Source organism: Aethina tumida, chromosome 7, assembly GCF_024364675.1.
Source record: "Aethina tumida isolate Nest 87 chromosome 7, icAetTumi1.1, whole genome shotgun sequence".
NCBI classification, from domain to species: Eukaryota; Metazoa; Arthropoda; class Insecta; order Coleoptera; family Nitidulidae; genus Aethina; species Aethina tumida.
Genome location: NC_065441.1, coordinates 8,596,358 through 8,621,578, shown reverse-complemented (window position 1 = coordinate 8,621,578; position 25,221 = coordinate 8,596,358). Strand labels below are relative to the sequence as shown.

At 28.6% G+C, this 25,221-nt stretch overlaps 1 protein-coding gene across 1 annotated transcript; it reads left to right on the top strand.

Annotated features, from left to right (window-relative positions):
• The first annotated feature begins 139 nt into the window (after positions 1-139).
• Positions 140-24,878, top strand: LOC109598569 (guanine nucleotide exchange factor for Rab-3A). The gene is made up of 8 exons (XM_020014481.2): positions 140-314; positions 12,418-13,072; positions 17,045-17,231; positions 21,398-21,540; positions 23,384-23,598; positions 23,899-23,998; positions 24,058-24,124; positions 24,349-24,878. The coding sequence occupies exons 2-8, from the start codon at positions 12,458-12,460 to the stop codon at positions 24,426-24,428; spliced, it is 1,407 nt and encodes a 468-aa protein (XP_019870040.1). The 5' UTR covers positions 140-314; positions 12,418-12,457; the 3' UTR covers positions 24,429-24,878.
• The last annotated feature ends 343 nt before the right edge of the window (positions 24,879-25,221 follow it).

Sequence of the window (25,221 nt, the reverse complement as noted above, 5' to 3'; positions counted from 1 at the left end):
GACCCGCTGCAGCGACGGCGGCGTTCCCCCTCGACGTTGCCAGGCAACCGTGGGGACGGCATCTCGACCGAGAGAGGTGATCCTCCACGGCGCTACGCCGGCCAGCGAAAACGCGCGCCTCAGTGCCGGACAGGATTCAGTCGTTGGAGCTTCGCAGGAACCAAACACGAGCCCGACGACGTATTCGACGCTGTACTCGCGCTCGTTTACACTTACAGTGCGGTTAGTTTTGTGCTTTGCGGACGTTGCAGGAATTTTATTTACTGGTTGTTTTGGTTGGCGTCCTCGAGAACTTTTTTCTTCGGTGATTTGCGGTAAGTTATTAATTGTTTCGGGATCGTTTTACTTTGACATTTAAATATTAGAATTAATTTATTAATTATATATTACAAGTTATTACAAATTTATCTTAAATTATATTATAAAAAGAGGAAGACAATACGAATGTCACGGCAAGACGAGTTATGTTAAATGTCTCCCTGACATTTACCAAAGAAGTGCAATTTTGTCGTGAAACTTTCATTATTCCACATATCTTACATCAAAGCAAATCAAGTTTAAATACAACAAAATGTTATAACAATAGTTGAAATTGATGTCTTCGACATTAAATTAAATAACTAATGAGTAATTAGGAATGTTAAGGACGCTTTCGCCAATTATAATTACACAAGTTTCATAATTAATAAACGTTTCCCTTTAATTCTAGTCATTTAACCTGCTACACATTAGTTTTTTTGGTAAACTTACCCTAAAACCTGAAGATACAATTAATATTTCGTCATAGAAAAAGATAATTATTAGTACAATAATTAATTTCCACAGAAATTCACCGTTTCGGTTATTATTTACAATTGTTTTTTGGTATCCTAAAAGCTCATGATAAAGATAATAATTTAATAATTATAATTCTTAATTAATTTTTACTCCTAATTTTTATTTATACAAAATTGAATTTATTAAAATTTAAGAGATTTGAGAAAATAATTATTTTTTTGTGCTTCTATTCATCGATTTGCTTATTATTTACAAATTTAATAAATATATATTTATATTTATAAAAGAGTATTAAATTTATAAAATTTCAAAAAAAAAATAAATGTATTTATGTTTTAACCAATTGTATTTATTATTTTATTCTAAAATATTTACGTTCTTTTCATTAAAATATAATCTTTGTATTATAATTTATTTAAATTCTTTTATTAATTTTTATGCTTGTATATTAAAATATTCTACAAATATAAATACCACGATTTAATAATTTAAAATTGTAAAAGAAAATAATTATTTAAATTAAATACAATTAAGACAACAATATATACTTTCTACCAATATTTTGAATTATTAAATCGCACCTTTTATTATTTTATTTAAAACTTTAATAACATTCTATTCATCATTTTCTTCATAATTTAAAAATTTTAAAAATATAATTTTCATTTATTTTCAAATATTTACTGAATAAAATATAATTTCATTCAGTATTAATATTTACATTATAAGAAAATTATATTAAATTTAAATGATTAATTATTAAAATATTTCATTTTTCTTTATTTTTAACTAATTTATTATTTAATATTTATTGTTGTTTTTACTATTTTTATTTATTTAGGTTTGTTTTATTAATTTTTTATTAATTTATAATTTATATTAATATTTATATTTTTAAAAAATTATATTAGATTTATTAAATTATTAAAAAACAGTGAAAAAATTACATTATTAAATTTATTTGTATATGAATAATTATAATTAAGACAACAATATTTACTTTCTTTAATTATATTAATTTACCAAAATTGAAAGAAATTGTATTATTGTTTTCTTTTCTGTTTATTATTTTCTTTATAATTTATAAATTTTAAAAATTATAAAATAAAAATATATTTTATTTAATATTAATCTTTATAAAATATTTATGTATTAAATTTTTATTATAAATTATAATATTACAAAAAATAATTTTATTTATAATTTAAAAAAAAAAACAAATAATTTTTGAATAAAAAGTGAAAAAACAGTTATTATTAATAATTTTTTTACTAATTGTATTTTACTTATTCTTAAATATTTATTGTTCTTTTTACTAAAATTTTTTATTAGTTAATAATTTGTATTTGTAAATTTTGTACTAATTCTACTAATTTGTATAGTCATACGATTTAATAAGTTAAAAGTGAAATAGAAAATAATTATCTAGATTAATTACAATTAATAGAACAATATTTAGATTTGTTTTATTAATTTATTATTAATTTTCTACAAATATAAAAATTGTATGATATAATAATTTCAAATGTGATACAAAATAATTGTGGGGATTATATACAATTAATTTTTAATTATTAAATGGAGTAGTTTCTACTGCAATAAATTTTATTTTGCCAATTGATTACTCCGTTTCCATTTAATTCCAGTCATTTAACCAAACATACATACACTCGACTACTTTTTCCTAAACATCTTTTTTAGATTGACTTTGAAGTAAATTGAAATTTTGATTAAGTAAACATTATTCCTTTCACAGACGTCATCGACGGAAATTAAATTTGCGTAACATTTCTAGTTTGAATTTCGAGGGAAAATTACATACGTACATACAAAAAAAAATTGAAGCGAATTTACGAATAATTTCTAAAAGTAATTTCACCGGTTGTCTAATGTTCGTGTGAACACTTTCACCGAACAATTTTTGATATCCGCCCGCATCAGGTGTCCAATTCAGTTTTTATTGTCCTGATTGGGATGAAGTGTAATAAATCTGAATCTGAACAAATCCAATTCAATTTGAACGATTTAATGTTATTGTTACAATGTAAATGGCATAAATTAATCGGGAATGGTATTTGATTTTAAAATTTATTTAAATGTATGGCTGTGTCATTGATATTCTGGTTCCTAGTTGTAATTTTCCGTCACGTTTTTAATCCTGTATATCAAAATTTCGTTCACGAAAACAAATACGCTTTAATGTTGTTGTGGTACAACATCGACAGATTCATTTTGATTATTTGTTTGTAAATTTACACTCCGGAAACTAATAAATTAAATTTAAAGATAATATTTAATTTAGGCAATTAAATCACATACGCAGTTATTTTATATACTAACATTCTTCCAGTATTTTTATCTTTCACTAGATTATTTTGGAATGTCAATATGTAAGACGGGAAATTGTAGGAGGTTATGAATCAAAATTAATGATAACATTTTATTAAAAATTCCACTTTACGACACAAAGTTACAGTTAAACTTTTATAGATTCTATTTTTATATTTTATTTACATGTTTAAATTGCATCAAATATTAATTCAAAAATTTTAATAAATCCTATCACAAACAGATATATTCAAAATGAAACTGTAGAAATTTTTAATTTTTCAATTAATTAAACAAAACTAATAATATAATAGTAATAAGTAATACTAAAATTATATTATACATAAATATGTGGGAGTTTTATGTAACATTTTTGGCAGTTCTTTGTGTTTTTGTGAATTCTAAGTGGTTGTTATTTATATTTATTAATCATAAGTTATTATTAATTCTTTAAACAATAAATTTTTTAACAACTAACTTTAAAAATTAATTTCATTCCAAAAATTTGGTAATTAATAAAATTAAAAAATAAATAGAATAATAATTAGTACAATTAGAAAAATTTATACATATTTATATTACTCCAGTTTTTCCTTATATATACAGTTAATTGAATTTTATATCATAACTAGTAATTTATATATATTTATATCCTTACTGCCATTAATATTTATACAAAAAATATCTAAACTGTAATTAATAAAATACTAAAAACATTTTTGGATATTTGTATTATTTCACCAGTTTCTTCATATTCTGAAAATTAATTAAATTGTTTGTTATAATACTTAATTTCATTCTTTTAGATTAAAAAAATATATATTCTAAATGTCAATATTGATTTGTCAGTAAGTATTAAAAAAATTAAAAATTCTAATTAATAGAAAACTGAATAAAATTGCACCATTCACTAATTCCTTCTTATTCTGAAAATTAATTAAATTGTTCATTTTAATAAATAATAATCTAAATGACAATATTTATTAATATAATATTAAAAACATGTAAATTAAATCAGTATTAAAACATTTCTGTATAATTGAATTTTTTTACCAGCTTTTTATTTTGAAAATTAATTAAATTTTTCATTACAATAACTAATATATATATAAATGGAATGGAATGAAATATATATAAATAAATGGAAAATTCTAATTAATGGTATCCTAATGTTTGTATTAACACACCAATGTCTTCTTATTTAGAAAATTAATTAAATTGTTCATTTAATTGATCTTTTGTATTTAAATTTAAAAATATTGTAAATGTTAATATTTATTATTGAAATATAAACAAATGGAAAAATCTAATTAATGAAATATTTATTAAAATTTCTAATTATTTGTATTACTTCATCAGTTTCTTCTTTTTCTGAAAATTAATTAATAATAATATATATACACCAAATTGCTTTATGGACAAAACTGAGCTGCCATAAACAAATATTGAATTACATCCATTGTAATAATTAGCTGTGTAATACATTAATATCGAATTGGAAATTGTATTAACCAACAACAGATAATCTTTCTAATTAAAACCACATATAATAATATTAAACAAAGTAATTTAGTACAGTCAGCATTCGATTCGATAACAAAATATTACATCGAACCCATTAAAAACCACTTCTGATTCCGACCCGACGATTAACCTTCGAAAGTGCATTTTTCGACCCGCAACGTGGATGGAATCTCTTCGGTTTCCTGCCGAACCCGTTCTCCTCGGGGCCGTTCCACACTCCTGGCCCATTACCTTTTGTGTTACGTAATTTGTTCGTGGATTTTTGGTGTGGAAGAGACCCGGGCCGAAGAACCGTTTCGGTCATTTAAATGCGACGGAGAAGTGTTTTGTTCTGTTGCAATCTAACACGTTTATTGTTTACTACTGAAACGGACTCGCTTGGCCGATGATTAATTTGACTTTGCCATTATTTTGGACGTTTGTGTACGGACGGAATTAATGTTATTGCAGTTTTACTAACTAGAGCCCAAAATTTATCTTTTAGAAGTGGGCATAAGTGACACAATAATAGTTTGTTTAGTAACGTTCATATTTCAACTATTTGTATGTTATGTTGAAACGTTAATAACGTATGTAAATAACGTTGGCAATGTAAATAAACGAACCTTAGGCAAATATGATATATCGGCAGTTTTGTAATAAAATTGAGGACTTTACAATTTGTTTAAATAATAACGCAGTTATGAGATGACATTTCTTTGAGCTATATAGTAATAAAAGTTAATTTAATTAATGACAGATAATACATAATATATTTACATATTAAGTAAATTGGAATTATTATTTTAAAATTAATAATTATAGTATCTAATCAGAAACTTCTTTTATAATTGTAAGTTATATTGTTAAAAACACTTTTAATTTATAAAAATCAAAGTTGAATTTATAAAATACTTTTATTTAATTGAAAACTGTAAACTAAACTAAAATATTAAGAAATATTTATGTATTTTTATTTATTAAATTATTCATAAACTTTTTATTATAGTTTTTTTCATATTTAGTAAAGTTTCTTCAAATCCCTTTTTTAATTGAAAATAATTTAAAATTTTAATTTATTTCAATATTTTTATAAAATATATATGTTGTTTAGTTACTGAAGTGATATATTTAAAATATAGTTAAAATTGCTTTTTTATATTTTTGTTTAAAAACATTTAATTATTTACTAACAATATTAATTAATTATATTTTAGATTTTATAATACATTTATTTAATTGGGGAACCATATTAAGTAAATTATTGAGGAATATTCATTTGCATTACATATTTTAAAAAACATTTGTTACAATCAGTAAAAATTAACCGAAAACAACGTAATTAAGGAAAAATACAGTAATTAAACGAATCTGAGAAAATTATATTTAATCATTATTCGGCATAAATAAGCCTTGAAATAACTAAAATATGCGTATTTTTTACCAATTTAAGTGTGACCGTACGAAACACAGAATTCCACAGCAGTCAAACAATGGAAAGCCATTTCGTACCGCAACACGACTCGTGAGAAAACCTCTCGTCCGTCATTTTCGACTAGGCGGATGGACACGTTAGTCGCGGCAGCTTGAATTTCATCTCGTGCAAGAGATATTCCGAAGTACAGTTAGGTATGTCCGACATGCCATTTGATACTGCCCAAAAACGCAATTAATATTCATCAATTCGCTTATCTGGTTTATGCAAATGTTTGTTTGGTGTCTTTTTTTCCAATTCGGAACCCACTTTTAAATTAAATTAAGCCCCAAAAATATGCGACACAGGAATGTGTTAATTTTAAATAAATTTTAATTGTGAAAGCAGCGGAGCACTTTCGTTCAATTTTTCACGTTTAATTGGACAAACGTTACACACGTCACGACAATTATGCAAACGCTAATTAAATTAATGATATTTGAAATTAACAAGCTTGTTACATTTATGTAAAATTAATTAAAAAAGCTGTGTTCGGGTGAAATTGTCCATCTCGTCGGAATCATTATGTAGTTCAATATTGTACCGGATAATTATGATTGTTCAAGTGTAGAAAATTTTCAATCAGATCGCAACAAATCCGTTAAGTAACCCATTTTCACGTTAGCCTACTGAAATGTAATAATTATTGTAACATTAATATTAACATTAGAGATCGATTTGTACAATTGAAATGCTGCGATTGTAATTACGAATGCCACAATTTAGATATGATTCGTTACGCTTGTGGATTTGTGGCGATTGAGTTTACGAAGTAATTACTGATATAATGAAGTAAGATGTTGAATGGACGAGTTACTTAGTTTTAATTCATAATATCAAAGGACTTAATCGTATGGTATGCTTATATAAAAACGTAACCTCCAGGTTTAAATGTTGCTGCAGTTATCATAAATTCAAGGATAAGTTTAATTGTTTTGTGGAAAAATTGTATAAATATGGAAAATACGCGAAACACCATAAATCTATTATTACACAAAAAAATAAAAATATTATTTCAGTAACACATTCCTATGTAATGTTAAATATGATAAAAAAATGTGACTGTTAAATTTATTATTATGTAATTAATGAATTGAACTAAAATTAAATTAGTTCAATTGATATATTTACAAAATAAATAAAAAAAGAAAAAAGATTTCAATTAAACATAAAAAAATAATTATAAAAGCTTAATATTTAAAAAAAATAAAATATGTCAAAATTGTGACTGACAGATTTATTATTGTTATTTAATTAATGTCTGAACTGAACAGAAATTAAATTAGTTCAATTGATATATTTACAAAATAAATAAAAAGAAAAATGTTTCAATTAAATATAAAAAATATTAATTATAAAATCTTGAAATATTAAAAAAAAATAAAATATCTTATATCAAATTTATGATTTCAATTAAAATTTTAATAACTAATACAATTTTAATTTTTTACAATCATTAAATTACATAAAAGTATAAATAATCAAAGTAAATACAATATTTTGTAAATTTTACAATAGAAATAACAGTAGAAACTACATGTTAATTTCAAATTACAAAATGAAAATATAAAAAATACTGCAATAGCAAATTCAAGACAAAATAATATTGAAAATAATATTTTGTTTTCTATTACAATTTTTGTCTTAAATATTTTATTAATATGAATAAATTAATTTGACTAGTTTTTACTTAATAATTGCTACAAAGATTTTACTTCAAATTTTATTTTAAAAATAATAATTTAACATTGAAATATTACGCCAACGTTGTGATTTGAATAAAAAAATTAAGTATTTTTATTATTAAATTATTTTTAAAATTTTTTTAATTTTATTATTAAGACTAAAACCATTACATTTCAAGTAATTAGAAAAATTAAATGAAAGTAAATATCAAGTTTTAATAAAAATAGTTGAAATTACATTATTACTATTATATTTGTTAAAATCAATTATTAATATTTAAAAAGAAAATCAATTTTGCAAGTACTCATAACATAACATAAATATTAGAACAATCAATAGAGGATTAAAAATAAAATATTGTTTTCTATTACATTTTTTTTTATAAATTTTTTTTATCATAAATAAAAATATTGATAATTACATTTCTATCAAAATATTTGCTAACATGTTTATTTCATATTCCAATTTAAAACGTTATTAATATCATTATAAAAAAGTTAACTTACTTTTAAATAATCAGAAAAAATCAATCAAAAATCAATATCATATTTTGTAAACCTTAAATTAAATGTTGCAACTATATTACATTAATATGAAACTAAAATAATATAATATATGATTTGGCTTTCTACTAAGTTTTTTTTACAAATTTTGTAACAATGATTTATAATTTTGACTAAATAAATTTATTAGTTTGTTAGTTAAAAAAAATAACATTTTTATTTCACTATTCAATTCAAAGAATCAACTTTTAAATAATCAGAAAAAGGCAATAGAAAATCAATATATCCTAAAATATCATGTCAAAGTTATAATTTGAAATAAAATAATATTAATTAAATTTTGAAAGCTTTGGAAGATTAATACTACTAACAAAATATTAAATTTAAAATATGAATATGAAACATAATTAATACATATAAAATGGAAAATAAAATTATTTCAATAAAATATTATGTTACTACTACAAATATTGAAATATGTAATTATAATTATTAATCGAAAATATGAATTAATAAATATTATGTTGGACTAATAATCTATACGTATAAAATATATATAATGTTAAAAATTGTTCTCTCTTATTTAAAATAATATTTAAAAACAGAAGAGTGTTTTCACAACTGGTACTTGGACGTCGACTTTTAAAATCTATTTCTTACAAATTGGCCATTACCAAATTATCGTTATCAAGTTTCTCTTCCCGATAACAATCGCATTTTTGGGTGTGTTTTAATAAAGCACTACGGTACCTACATATTAACGAAATGTAGTCGCCGCCACGTTTCTAGCCCGAGCCCATGATGAAATAGCTGTTATGTAAATTCCAAAGTTGATTGACGACTTGCAAAAAAAAAACTAATTTTGATATATTAGTACACCTGCACCCAACTACGGCCAATCAAGGTTTCTTTCGCACCGCCACATTGTATGCAAAACCATTTAAATGAACAATGGAAGTCGCTCTTTTGTTGGACCTGCTTCGATTATCTTTGCGTATTTCGTCAAGTGCACCCAAGAAAATGACTTTGGGACCGAGCGGCACCGATAATGTCGCACAAGAAGCATGAAATGACCAGACGGAAAACGTGGAGCAGCTGCAAAGGCTTAATTCGATAAACGTACGTGGGCATGCATAATTTAATGTAATGCAATTGATGTAATGGAAAGTGTCATAGTTCACAAATACCTCTATTTAAACAAATTACAACTACAGTCGATTAAATAACAAGGACGCACCGCACCAAACAATGTAATGTGTGTGGACCTTGTTTGGCACTCCGACATCCTAATCGATATTCAAGTTACGAGGTAGAGTTGGTTTAAGTTTTTTTACGTGTTAACGAGTTGATCTCCGACGTAATTTGAAGGATAATTTAATTGGTGTCTGTTGTCTGTTATGATAATTGTTAGCATTACGGTGCTAAGCATTTAAAGAAGTACAGTAACACGACAAATAGTCTTTATAATTAAGATTAAATATGTTAAGGAATTTATTCATTATTATAAATATGACAACCTTCTTAACACTATAGTGCTAGACTTTAATTTTGACACAAGCACCTTTAACTGATCATTTACAATTAGATAGAATTGTTTAGCACTGATACCATTGTTATAAATCTACACACTAAACATTTTGTGACCTCATTTTGCTGGTGTCAAAATTATTTCAGTGCCATATTAATAATTGCCCACAACTAAAGAAACCCTAACAAGTCGTTGCCGGGCATTGATTAAATAACGAGGGTATACATAATACATAGTATTACGTTGGCTCTTTGATACGTTTAATGGATTGTTGGTAAAAATAGCACGACACTAAACATTTATAATTTAGTGGAGGATGTTCCCCTATTTACATTTTGGATGATCTTAACAGGACTAAAAATAAACGCTTCATTGATTAAAAATAAATCTAACAAAAACAGTTATTTCTTAGCCTAATTGCTGTCTAAAACAAAAACGTAAAATGTACATTACGCTAGAAGAAATACTAAAGTAAATTATTATAATGGTACAGTTAGTTCTTTTTCCGCTTCAGTTTTCGATGCAATTTCCTTCAAAAGTATCCAACTGAGAATATGATTTATTCAGAAAATTGAAGTGCAAGATGAACCTTTTGCTTTCGTTTGTTCTAATATTGAAAATCCTCGAATGTAATTACACTATGAACTATTGATTAATACTTTAAAACTAATTTAAGAGTAATAATGGCAGTCTCAACAAAATTATCTTACAATACATGGGACTAAAGTTTATCAATCAATTATTTACTTGATTTACTATAGTTTAAAATGGCCAAGGAGTTGTAATAAATGAGTTTATTTGACGCAATTGGGGTGGGATTTCTCCAATTAACTTAAATCAATAAACAATTGTTTATGTATAACACAGTTCCATAAATAAAGTCATTATTATTGAATAGATGAATGAATATTTAAGAATTAAATTGAATGAATAATTGAATATTTCTGTATAGTGCAGTTCCATTTCTATTTTAAAACTGAACATTAATGAAGGAATGAATATTTAATAGATAATTGTAGTTGGAAATTAAATAGTAGGAATGTAGTAAATTAGTTTTTACAACTTTTTTAACAAAACGAGCTTCACAACTGTGGGATTATTTATACATCAGGCGTCAACACAATATTACTATTTTTATATCTGTTTTCTTTCTTTCCCTTCGGCTATTTCAAAAACCCACGTTTATATGTCGTCAAACAAAATCAATTTATTGATAAATACGTTCTTTACAAGACATAAAAAAAATACAATTCGTTTAACTGGATTAAATTATGCACAAGACAGTTTCCTGGTATGAAATCGAGGAAATCTAGTTGAATAACAAAAATGTAGGGAAACAGAACTCGTAAAAAATTGATGAGGAATTCACAAATCACTACTATTATCTCGCGATGATTTCTTAAGTGGCCAGCCTCTACAAATAGTTGCAGAGAAAGTGCGGTCTGAGCAACACTAAATACAATATATTAAGTTTCTTTGTTAATAAGAATGATTACACATGGTATTGTTTCTATAACCAATTATTTATCGTTATTAGTACACACGTTTTAAGATAATCAGTATTTGGTTATGTCATATAAAGGTTGGAACAATTTTAATAATACTGTTTAGGAAAATATTTCCTACAACATGCATAATCGTTGCACTTAATCACATGATTAAAACACAAAGCTTAAACGTTCCCATAGTTTCATTGCTCATTGTTTAATACGTATTTTTAAATTAAAGCGCACAACAAAAGTGAAAAGGCAGCTGCACAAAAACAAAGTGAACACCATGGAAAGAATGTTGTTTAGGTATGTGTGTCAAAATGACTGTGGTGTGACGTTGAGACGTTCGTGTGTTTTACATTAAATTTATGTTTGACTAAAAATGCATATGTCAGCGATGAATCACCATGATGCCACGTTTTATCCACGTTGTACTCTTATTGGTTGTGACAAAATGTTTTATTTTGATAAATTTAAGTGAATGTCAATTATGTTAAGTGATATCGCAATTAATCGGAGTTTTGTGTTATACGTCGTACAAATCGAAGGTAAATAGATACTGGCCCGAGGTTTCCTTGTTAAACTTCGTAGACTAATTGTCTCAATATTGTTTTAGTTATCTGAAATCCTCAATTATCAGATAAAATGTAGTTTATGCATGACTCAAATTAAATAACTGTGTTTGCTGTGATATTTCTAAGAATTTTGTTAGTTTTTCATTAGTATTTCATCTGTCTAAACTTGGGTCTCAAAATAAGATGTTGAAATGTGATTTTCTATTGATCCTGTCAATATAAATAACTGTTATTGACATAATTTACATAAAGAAAAGAAAAATCTGGGGTTGTTATTAAAGAAGTCGGATTTTGAGAGATATTTACTAAATAATAATTAACAATTTAATCTAGCTTGTAAAGAAATATGTATTAAAATTTGATAATCAAATTATAATTGTGATAAAATTCCTATCACCTCTTGAAAATATCTGGTTAAGTACTTCATTTTATAATAATTATCAGTATTAGATCCTTAATCAGATAATTAAACCTGTGTAATTAGTTAAAACGCGTAACAAGAGTTATTTAAACAAAAATAAGAAAATTCCTTATCAGTGTCTCATTGTTTCAGAACGTGAATGGCGCATTAGTCAAAAATCGTGTCCAAACAGATGAGGAGCGAGACCATGACGCCGGAACCGACGCCACCTAAACGCGGCACCATCAGCGAAGGCCTGCTGATGGTGCCCAAGCCGCAGAACATCTTGAACACGATCAACAAGCACAAACGTGCAGGCTCGACCGGCACCACCGGCGACGAGAGTTGCACCACCGACGAGGACTTCGACCTCGACACCGACGACCCCGAATTATCGCTGCCCGTCACCAGGAACTTGTACGTAAACAACACAAGCGATTTCGGCTCGTACTCGGACATAGCCACCATCACAGACAAAATAGGGCATGCGACCGTCATGCATCGCAACTCATCCGATTCGTCGGTCTACAGCGAGTTCGAGAAGTGCGATGACATATCCGGGTACGAGAACGGGAGCAAGGCGGGCTCCAGCGACGATCTGAAGAGGTTCGATGGAGAGAACGGGGATGTGGATCAGGTGGACTTCGCGTGTGTGCGCAACAGGGACAAGACCGTGGTCAGGCTGCAAAACGAGCTCAAGGAGGCCAACGAGGAGCTGAAGTTGAGGGACGAAGAGCTGATCAGGCTGACGAGGATCAGGAAGGATGTCGAATCGGAACTGGAGGACTTGACCGCCAGTTTGTTCCAAGTAAGTCGATTTGACAAAGGCTTTTAATTTGCACTTTCACTTTTATAATTACAAACAATCCATTTTGAATACGTTGTCGAGATCGATACAATGTTTATAATTAAGAAAGTGAAATACACGGCAAACAATCAGTCATTCCAGACTAGAGCACCATTTAATTTAAATGTCCCCAGAAATTCACGATGTAAATGTGACTCACGGAAAATCATTAATCGATGCCTTCCATTGTCGGAAATCGCGTGAGTTGTAAATTTCTTGGTATTCGTGAATACTATTCCAAAGACCAATATGCTGTTCAGTAATTAAGTCGATTTTCATTGGAAGTAGTGTAACTTAAACCTGCCAATTTATGAATAATTAATTACATAAATCAGCTCTTAACTCCTAAGACACAAATATATTAATTAGTCAATAAAATTACACCCCTTTCCAATTCTGAAGTATTCATCCTCAAATTCACAAAATTAACACTGAATTTAATATTATAATGATAATTACCATAATGTACTCAGAGATGGAAAATAAATCACAGTCTAATTTTGAAAAAAATTGTTGTGTATACTTTTCCATAACAGGACGAAAAATTATTAGATTAAGTCTAAATAGTGAAATGTAGATGTGGTTTAGAATTTAGAATAGAACAAGATGTAATGGTATATTTTAGAGTATTTCAACTTCCAATGTAAATTTATTGCATTGAGAAACAAATTCTCTAATGTATAACTTATTGAAGACGTGGGGGACATTATAGTCAAAGGACTCCCAAATTTAGTTGTCCCTCCTCAGACTTTGTTGGAACGTGGTATGAAATGAAATGCTTCAAATTGGAATTGCTATTTAAAAAAATGATATTGTTCCACATTTTAATTTTTTCGACTCACTGAACTTCTTTCATTCATTTTAAATGTTCAAAGTACGAAGACATGAAATTTTAATCATGACATTTGTTTCCTTGCAATAGAATCCTTCAAAATCCAGATTCCCAATAAGATAATGCCTGACCACATATTATAAGGATTACTGTGGAGTATTTCAACTTTCAATGTAAATTATGACAAACAAGTTTTCTGAAGTTATAACTGATTTAAAACCTGTGGGACGTCATAGTCAGGGAACTTCCAAATTCAGTCCTCCCTCCACAGACCTTGTTGGCACTCAAATAAAGATGGCTAGAAATAGAATATCTCAAGACGCAATTGATCAATACCAAAAAATTGATATTGTACAAAATTGTATTGTACTAAACTGAGCACTAAAAACACATGTTTTCTATTTTCTATGCTACTGAGTATTCTAGCCAAAAAACACACACGAGTGGTGTTAAATCGCACAAAAATATAATGCTAGACTATTTATACTTTCAAGGTTGTGGGAAATATCGGAATATGTTTATGCATAAATTCCCTGCATGTTTGAACATTAAATTAAGCCAAACATTAATAATAGTTTCCATAAGTTGAAAAATATTTGAATTACCGGTTCTGGTTTCTAAACATTCTAACGCTACGAGGAAAAAAGCATCAAACTGATTAATTTAGTCGTGGTTTATAAACAAAAACAAACTGTTTGTTGTTAACGATCGTGATATAGTAATGCGGAGAATTTTAATTAACCAAGATGTCGTTGTCAATTATAACTTCTGGTAATGGTCGATTATCACGTAAAGAAGGTGAATGACTGGCATGTACAGTAATTCGTACCAGAAAATATTTTTAAATGGACGTGTTATAATTCCTGATGGACGCTGAAGATATTGCATATTTGTCATCTTGTTTAACCAGATTCTGATAAAATTGTTTTAAACCGCACAATGGATCATGTGAATGAGTGATGGTTAATGTTTATAATAATACTGTTATGACTTGTCAAATCAAAATATTATTTTTTATAATATAAATTAAAGATGAAGTTGTTACTTATTGCTTAAATTATTCGGATAATAAAACTGGGCGACCTAAACGTTTCTACCAAACGATTTTTAATCAAAGTGAAATTGTACATTAAAAGAACATTCAACTCGAGGTACTTTTCATGAAATGGAATTTTATTGCCGCTATTGCATCACTTCATTAAACATTCACACAAACTTACCCAAGTTATGGCTATAAAAAGTATAATTAATTATATACAACAGTAAAATTTTTATAGGGCGTAAAGTACCTAGGGAATAAAACTTTAATACCAGTTCCCGACAGTCATGATTGATTTATGAAAACCCACTTTTAAAAAGCTTAATTCTAAATAATTTGCAAAAACGCACATTATATATAATATTTAACAAACTGTACACTCTTCCGGTAAAAACCGAATATCCTGTCTGTATCATTTGTGGCATATTATATTCATACTGTTTAATTCGAAGTAGTTTAAGTTTGAACATGGACAGAAAATATCGACTGGAAAAACGACTGACTTTTAGTCTACAAGAACTAGAACAAGAAATTGAAAAGTTGGATGCAGTTTATTATGATTATGTGAGTTATTTTCCTCTCTTTTATTCTATATTTAACCAGTATAATCTGAAAAATATTAAATAAATACAGTGTGGTCTATTTAAGGTGGGACACCTCTGTAACTTTTTTATTTGTATTCTTATATGAATGACTTTCAATGTTTTCGATGTAAACATTCAATAAATAAGGTGTTTCTAAAATATGTAGTGAGAATTTTAGGAGAAATTAACAACAGGTTCATTAATGAAAAAATCTAAATAATATTTTTCTCGTATTCCCGTAACCTTTGCTTCAATCGAGTTTAAATTTGATATGTAATTGTCCTAAAATACATTCCTATAATTCAGTGTAATAAATTTGCTCCATAATGATACTGTTGCGAAGATTCTGAGTTTTTTCTTCTTTTTCTCGCTCTATTTTCTACATTACTGTGTATTTTTTAAAAACTATTAAACTTTTTATATTCTTTGCATAATTTAGAAGATATAAGATGTTTCAGTTTTAATGTTATTGAACACTAAATCTGAAATATCTCAAAATCGTCTGTAATAAGCAAATTTAATCAAGAATACCTTTTTTCTCCTAAATTGTGCAAGGAATATGAAAAACTTAATAGTTTTACAGAATATTTAGTGGACGATTGGATCAAAGGTAAAAGAAATATGTAAAAGTAACAATTCTTAAAATTTAAATTTAAGGTACTATATTTTCTTCAGGATAAACAAAAAAAATATGTAAAATTTTTTCAACATTGGACATGTTCTAACTGCTCCCAAATTTTTACCACCCATTTTAAAAACACTTTGTGTTTTTTTATATTAAAAAATCAACATTGTTTACGTAAAATTGTGAAAATAATAAATATTTGCAGGGATCCTATTTATAAAACATTAACATTAACTGTACATAATTTTGCTTTTATTGTAAAATTCCTATTGATTTACTCGTTTATCTTGTTTCCGAAAATAGTAAACAGATTTGAAATAATTTCCATATTAATTATTTATACATTTATAGCGTGCATGATGCAAATTTGATTTGGAGGAAATCTATTATTTTTATTAACTTACCATAAATATTATAATGAAAATCTTGATTATGATTTAACTTTATTCAGTAACAAAGACATTTAAATTTAATGAAGTTTATTCATTTTTAGTTTTTAATGATTCTATTCTATTTAATTTAAATTTTTAAATATGGTTAACCTAATTAAATATTTAAACCAGTGTTAATAACTACATATTTGCTAATAATATTTTATGGAAGTATTTTTAATATTTTGATCTTCAGTAAAATGACATAACTCTGCCTAGTTAATTGATCCAAGTCATTTTTATGTCATCCGCCAGCAGAGTTAACTCAATAAGCCATATACTTTTGAGTAAACTCTCCAAATCAAGTCCGTGCTCGTTAAAAAAGCGTCCCGACGCGCCACCCAGTCTCTCGACGTCTGAGCAAATGGAAATCTAGTTAGCCGAACAAGTGAGACAAGTGTTTTTTGTCTTTGTGTTCGCAGGAGGCCCACAACATGGTGCGGGAGGCGAATGAGAAGCAGGCGGCCGCCGAGAAGGCGCTCAGAGAGAGCCAGATGAAAGTGGACGTGCTGACGGCCGAGGTTGCCGCGCTCAAGACCCTCGTCCTTACATCGACGCCCAGCCATCCCAACCCCCATCTACATCCGCAGATCTCCAAGGACGAGCCAGGTGAGAATCGATAAGTTCAAGCATCAAATGTTAAATTACAAAATTAAAAAGACAAACAACTCATTTCAAATTGTGAAATGAAATACTGTCCGGACAATAAAAAGATTCCATGCGCTACAAGTTTCTCATAACATGCTTTCTAGTGTTACTACGATGTTTTTAGTTAAATTGATGAGGATATCCCGTGAAATGATGTTCTGGATGTTGGGTCGTGTGCCTTTAACCATACAATTAAACAACGGATCGGGCTAATCAACAACCTATTTTGTATTCAAATCAATCGACCATTAAATTGTAAATACACCGTTTCTCCACGAATTTCTCCTGCAGTTCAAGGCCATCCAAAACATGATTCGACGCAATAACTAAGAAAAAATTTTTAATACCAGAATCTCGCACAGTGCTCTTTATGGTACTTTCGTGTGTGGTTCCTTACTTCTGAGAGTAAATTCATTGTTGATGTTCAAATAGCTTTCCACAGACAATGTTTAAATATTGTGATAAATAATTAAAATCAAATATTGCATTAGTGTAATATTTTATTAATAAATAAATTAATGAAATTGTAAGGTGGTATACATCTAAACAATTAAAAAACAAATATACAAGCAATACCAACAAAATAATAATAATAATAAATGATTTGAGCTCACACAATTTTTACTAACAATTTTTATAAAAATTGTTTTGATAAAGTCATTTTTAATTTTATTTTAATTATAATACTATTATATAACAATATAATATTACTTAATATCATTACTTAATTTAAATTTGAACTATGTATTACTTATTATTTTTTTCTTTATGTTGTACAAAAAGTCCAAGTAGCTTTTAATTACATTTTAATGGCCCAACTGGATTTATTATACAATAGGAAAAGCATTTGACCCCTCTGAATATAGAGAGAGTCATCACGCATGACAGAGACAGTCGAAGTCTGTCCTATAGTGGGAGACTTACTGCCTCTATTGCACATGATGTCTCTTTCAGGATTCAGATGGATCAAACTATTTTTGTACTGTATATAGTAGTCGCCAATAATACTTTTTATAATATTAAATATTTTAGCCATAACTTTTTTGTCATAAATGTGAATTCCAACAAACGTCGACCAATAAACCCAAACAGCTGTTTCCATATCTATATATGGAAACAATGGACACGAAAGCCTCAACCTTTACATATTAACTTACTTATTCTTATTTCATATAGTTTTATAATATCAACTATATTTTTATTCTATAAAATGTTACATATATTTTTGTGAATTGAACACATTTTCTTTAGTAAATGTAACAACTTTAATTTTCAAAGGATTTTTTAGTGATTAAATTTGTGTTCTATCCTGTGGAGTTGATGTCTGGAAATTGGGACGGGCAAGAAAAAACATCAATGCTTTGGTCCAATCCGTCACAACATTAGATTTGTGTTTGGGATCCTTTTCATGTTGAAACACATTTATTAAAACCATAATTTCTTCAATATATGGAAGCAAATTGTTGTTTAATAAATCTCTGTACGTAAGTCAATCTAAGGGGGCATACGCCTTAAGAATTGAAACATCACCATAGCATAACTGAAGAGCCACCATGTTTTACTCTGATTATAACAATTTTTTTTGTAGTTTTATCCCTATAAGATGTTTAACATAGGTAGAACCATTATTATTTTATAAATTAAATTTAGACTCAGTGAATGTGATCCTAAGCAAGTCCAAAATGGATTTTCAACCTCTGACAGTTCTTAAACAAATTTCAGGAATTCCCATTTCCTCCAGATTGTCTTTAATTTTAGTTAACGATATAAGAGGATTGTTTTTTGACATTCGAATTATCAACAATATTTTTTTGTAGTTACCACAGGTCAGTTGTTTAAAAATATGAAAAAATATTAACTTATTTATCCATATACTCTTAGTCATCTCTTCTTATTTCTGTAGGTCTTGTTAAAGCTGAATTATAATTATTTGCAAAGTTTCTCTTCGACTCTTCGATTATAATGCCCTTATATTCATAGAGAAAGATCATAATATAAAAGGTTGCTATAATTTTTACCATTGAAAAATAAAACAGTACGCAATATTTCAAAGAATCAATAAGATTTACCAGTTGTTGCATAGTAAAACAATGAATTATTAAAATTATTATTTATTATATAAATTAAATTAAACTAATACTAATTAATAAATAGTCTTTGGTTATTACTTTCTTGTGTTTTTTATATCAAATATCGGATATCAATTAATTTTCAACCACTGTGTGGATTCATCTCCTGCGCATTTCCAAGACCGGTTCCATCGGCATCACCCAACCTGGCACCAAGTTCACGTCTGTGACGCAACGCGACTTTTTCGCCTCTCGAGGCCGAAACGTTCGCGTTATGGTTTTCTAGCGGTGCGAAAAATCCGAACGGGTCCGTGTCAGGGTTAAATCGCAGCATTTGCCTAACGTTTTTATCGTGTTCGACGGTTACGACGCCGGGTTTTATGGGGGGGTTTGCGTACCCGAACCTCCGACCTATATATACGTTGGAGGAGTGTGGAGTAATTGGGTCAAAATAATGCCGTTTAGAGGCTGTTAATTAGAAGGTTTCGCGTGTTTAATGTTTATGACGTGGGTACACGCGTTTGAGATGAAACATGACTCCCAACGCGAACATTCGAATTCTGTTTATGTTGTAAAATTGTTGCAGCCCGTAAATTTGGCACCAATTAACATTTCTCAAGGCACAATGTGTTTTGTAAATACAATAAATCTGTGTATTTATAAAGTATTCTGTAAATTTGTTATGGATTTTGGAAGTTCTTTTAAAGAGTTTAAAATTTAATCTGTTTAAGAAAATAATATAATAAACAGTAATAATTTTTAAAGGAATCAACAAGTTTGTTAGATCTGTTTACAATTATAATGTATTGTATTAACGAAAAAGTTTTTCTAATTATAAAACTTATCTTGAATTTTAAATTGATAATTTTTCCGTCAAGAAATAAAGGTTTTTTGAATGTTTTTTTGACTCTAAAACTTATTTAAAAAAACTCATTCATATTTTTTATTAATTTATATAATTAATTGAAATTGACCTCTATTGTTTTTAATTGAATTAAAATGTTTACTGTAAGCTAAACATAATTTTATCAAATATGAAACAACAAAACACAAAAAAATATATCAACGATATTGCAATATATCATAAAAATAATTAATTAGTAATTTATCTCCTTGGACGCCGATACCTCCACAAACAAGGGCGTGTAAAAACCACTTAATGGTAAATATTTATCCTCTGTAGGAAAACGGGCTTCGTAATGGGAAAACGTTTTCATAAGAGAGATTAATGTCTAGTTTGCATAATGAATTTGCCAAATTACCGTTATTATCCGGGCGCGTTTTTCCCATCCGATTCACGGAAAATGTCAAGGGCGTAACGGATAATCCGCCCCTCATTGCATGCATTTGATGTTTGATTTATTGTCGTGAAAGCTTTTACCACAATTTTACGGTATCGATGCACGGGAGTAAATCACCTTGGAAATTTCTGAATTAAGGAGACCCGACCATCGAAGAATGATCGATTCACGTGACCGCAACACGTGCTCGTTACCGCATTTAACTGTTGATTTTAATTAGTGCCGCAATTTACATAATGCTCTACGCATAAAACCGTTTCTGGTTAATGAAATTGATAAATTAAACTTGAAGTACAAGCATCCATTGTCACAGTGACGAGTCCGACGTGACTACGTCATAAGCTCATTGATGTCAAGGCTTATTAAAGCATTAGCCTAAACCGGCTAAAACAGTTAAAAGCTTATTAGCGAGTTTCAGGCCGTTTATCTGTTCGGCTTTGCGAAATCATCAACTCAATTAATGTGGAGCGCGTTGCTCCAACAATGGTCCGGATTCGTGGGAAACTTTTCAGTTTTTCAATGGATAAAATTGCCCGCTATTCCCATTATTAACAATGAAAATTAATGATGCAAAAATTTCATGCACAACATAAACTAAATATTGAAGAATTTATGAAATTGTTAGGAGCGCCCAGGTTTGTGAATGGGGCACACCTACCTGTTAACTAAACGTGTTAACATGACGTGACCGAAGCACGTTACTTCACTAGTTTACTATACTTGCGTCCGTGTTTGAAGGTGGTTTTTGTACTTGCAGGTGTGGCGATATTCACGAAGAAACACCGCAGGTCGCCCTCGCACTTCAACCTGAAATATGGCAGGGAGAATTCGCCGCCCGAATCGCCGGTCAAGGAGGTGTTGCACATCGCCGGCGAGTTCGAGACGAAGGAGGGATTGGAGGTACCAAATTTTGTTAATTTTTGAAATAAAAATTATTTATATCATTATAAACTATACTATTATAAAAGCTACTACATTCTTATTCTATAAAATATTAAGTATATTTTTCTGAATTAAGCTTTACATAAATATCAATTCAACTTCAATTTTGAAAATGTTTAATGATTAATTCTTCTATTGAATTTAACATTTACATTTTATATAACATCCTTTTTTATCATTTTACCATCTCAAATCTATATTCCTTCAAGCTTCTTGAATTGCTGTAATGAGTTCATTTAAATTTGTAAAATTTTTATGTTGAATTTAGTTATAAATGTGATCTCCCATGTTTTGTATAACATCGATGCTTTGGTCTTTTAACCAATCTGGCACAATTTTGGATTTATGTTTGGGATCGTTTTTATGTTGAAACCCATTTATTAAAAGCATTATTTCTTCAATATATAAAAACAAATGGTTGTTTAATATATCCTTGAAGATAAATTATTCTAAGAAGGCCTACGCACGAAAAATTGAAACATCCCCATAGCTAATTGAACCGCCACCAGATTCACTAAAGTTATAATAAACTTTTTGTGTTGTTTTGTTCCTGTAGGATATTTAACATAAACAGAACTATCATTTTTTTTATAATTTAAATTTAAACTTGTCCCTAAAATCTTCTCATTACCATTATTCTGTGATCCTAAACAAGTCAAAATTGGACATTCACATTTTTAGTAGAAACTAGAAATTTTTTTTGTTGATCTGGGGTCAAACAAACCTCCATTCATGAGCCATTTTTTCACAGTTCTTGAATTAATTTCAGCACTTCTCATTTCCTTCAGTTTGGCTTCAATTTCAGTTGACGATGTTTTTTCCCATTCGATTTATTCGGTTATCGATTTTCTTTCATATTTTTCGTAGCCAGTTTCTCTAATTTTTTTAATAATACTGGAAACGATTTACTTATTCACCTGTAAACTTTTAGCATACACGTTCACAAATGACAATCTTATAAAGACCCATTATCAGTACTCTCAAAATTTATACAGATTGTTCGTTATTTACGTTTAATTTAGTACATTAATTATTTTCGGTCAAACATTGTTTTTTTAACATAATTATTGAATATTTAAAAAAATTGTGCAAATTTTTGGACAACAAAAGTAATATAAAAACCAATGGTTTAAATATAGATCATTTTATTTCCTATTACATGTAAATTTTGAAAATTCAAAAATATACTGGGTAAATTAAAAGTTTAAAAATAAAATGGCATTTATTACCTTTTGTATGTAATTATTTGTTCTTTCATTTTCCCTTTATCATAAAATAAAATTCAGTGAAAATATTCTTTTATTTTCTTTTAGTTTTCCTACATTCAGAAAACACTTTTCAAAGTTTACTACGTACTATTCAGAAATATATTGCTCAGTTTCCCCCATTATTCCCATGTTTCTCGTGTTTTCCTCCACTTTGTTTCCTTCTTTACAGCTGAAGATTCCGTTGGTATAGAAATAAAAACATGTAATATGTACTGTTACTGTTAGTTTAATGTTGATTGATATTAAAACATTGGGTCGTTAGCACACGTATGTTTGCCGTACACGAAATGTAATTTACAGAAAAATAAATCATTTCTAAAAATGGCCCACATTCGCAAATGTTTGATTCTAAATTGCCATTAGTTACGTACCTTTAACCTTTCCGCTGACATTTTGATAAAGCAATTTAAATCGTGGGGACGAATTCAAATTAACGTCTGCTAGTCATGTAAACATTCAATGTCAATATGAAACGTTCAGGCCGATAAATCAATAGTCAATATTTCATTGTTTCATAAATCAATTCATTTCAGGTCGACCCCGTCCTTCACAAGGAGTTCCTGGCATGGAAACAAAATCCGACGCTGGACAAAACCGATCCATTCCTTCGTCGGATCTACGTGGAGGACATCGAATTGTGTCTCAGTTTCACCAACAAAGAGCTCAGCGAAAAGGTGATCGGTGCCGTTGAATCCGGGACCATCCACATCGAGGCGGTTGGCGACAAAACCAAGGCGATGTTTCCGAAGTAAGTTTTAAATTCCGGTCATTTTTAAACGAATGAAAAACGGCATGGCGTCGCGGTGCTCCGTGCATAATTCAGAGGAATTGAAATTTATAGTTTGGCGGAAGTGTGCAGTAAAAGGCCGGAGAGCAATTTCAGTGGGTAGATCGCGTCTCGAGGGAATTTCCAGCGGGTCAGCTCTTTATGTAATGAACTTGGAAATAAGCTTTTCTAATGAGATTAGTTGGGGGTAAATTAGAACGTTGCAATTTAGTCGCTTTATTAAACCCGATATTAACAGTATGTTTGGCTTTTTTCTTGCAGAAAATGTTCGCTGTTGGAGGTACCGAGACTGTGTTTTTATCGAATGAATATGGGGGAATCCGACGACTGGTACAGCATATCACAAATATGTCGTAATCGGGTAAGATTTATCGCAGTAATGAAAGTCGATGGATGCTAAATATTGTTTACTTGTTTCAGATTATTGCTGTCTGTGATTTTCTAAATTATCTGAAATATATCGAACGTGGACTCGTCAAAAGTTCAGGTAATCAATTAAATTGAAAATTTATCTAAATTTTATGTAAATATCTCTAATCTCGATTTTTTTTTCTAATCGATATAGTCTGGCAGTTGCAGTGTTTACTAAATTGATGTGAAATTTTGAAAAATTGAAAATTTTCTTTTTGCATATATCGGTACTTATACCTTCAAAAATAATTGAGTTAATTTAAATTAATAGACGTTAACTAACAAATTTGGATTTTTCAGCTCATGACGTTTATTGGGAGATAGTGAGGCTGAGAAAAAACATCGCGTGTGCGCGTTTAGGACTGGACCTGGCCTCCTGAGAAATCCGCATCGGACCGCAGCCCTTGAGAGTGTGCCAACCACTATCCAGTGACCGGCCGAAGAAGCACTGGCTTCGGTGTCACTTATTTGATTTTAAACAGTGAATTTTATTTTTGTATGTTTGCAGATCTGATTTTGTAAGCCAAAGACTATATGTTAAGTTTGTTTTAAAAACTAGTTTTATATTATGTAACGTGACAGTAATTTTCGATGCAACACTGTTACGGTGTATTGTACAATGTTTTATAGGAGGACTGAGATCACTAATTAGTAAATAAATTTTCCTACAATAGTTAGAACAGTATGTAAATATTGATTTATATTTGTACAAAGTAATGTGTAAGTCTTCCTATGTTTTTATGTATATAAAGAATCTATAAATGTTGATATTATTAAGTCTCTCTACTCATGCTATGAATCTATTAAAATAAAATTATTATAACTACGAATTGTGTTAATTATTATAATCCCTTTGATGATGTGTCAAATAAAAAAATGGGCACATTAAATGCATTTTATTTCCTTTCATAAGTGTAAACATTTTACAGTTTATGTTATTCAAGAAAGGTGGATACGCTAAATACATAAAAAATGTAACAATCTCATCTATACAAAAATGTCAGTCAATTAAAAAGATGTCAAGAAAAAAAAAATATATAAAAAGACAAAGCTTGCTTAGTCCACCTTTAACAAGGCTATGAAACGTTGATTTTTACCACTATTTGTAACGGTAAAATGTCAGCGATTTACTTAATTAAAAAATTCACTTGATTGAAACTTTGTAAATACTAT

What these genes read in the sequence shown, in the direction of transcription:
- LOC109598569 (XM_020014481.2), top strand. Translation starts at nt 12,458, where the DNA reads ATGAGGAGCGAGACCATGACGCCGGAACCGACGCCACCTAAACGCGGC. An exon ending in TGACCGCCAGTTTGTTCCAA is followed by an intron (nt 13,073 to 17,044) that starts GTAAGTCGATTT and finishes TTGTGTTCGCAG; the next exon opens with GAGGCCCACAACATGGTGCG. An exon ending in AGACGAAGGAGGGATTGGAG is followed by an intron (nt 21,541 to 23,383) that starts GTACCAAATTTT and finishes AATTCATTTCAG; the next exon opens with GTCGACCCCGTCCTTCACAA.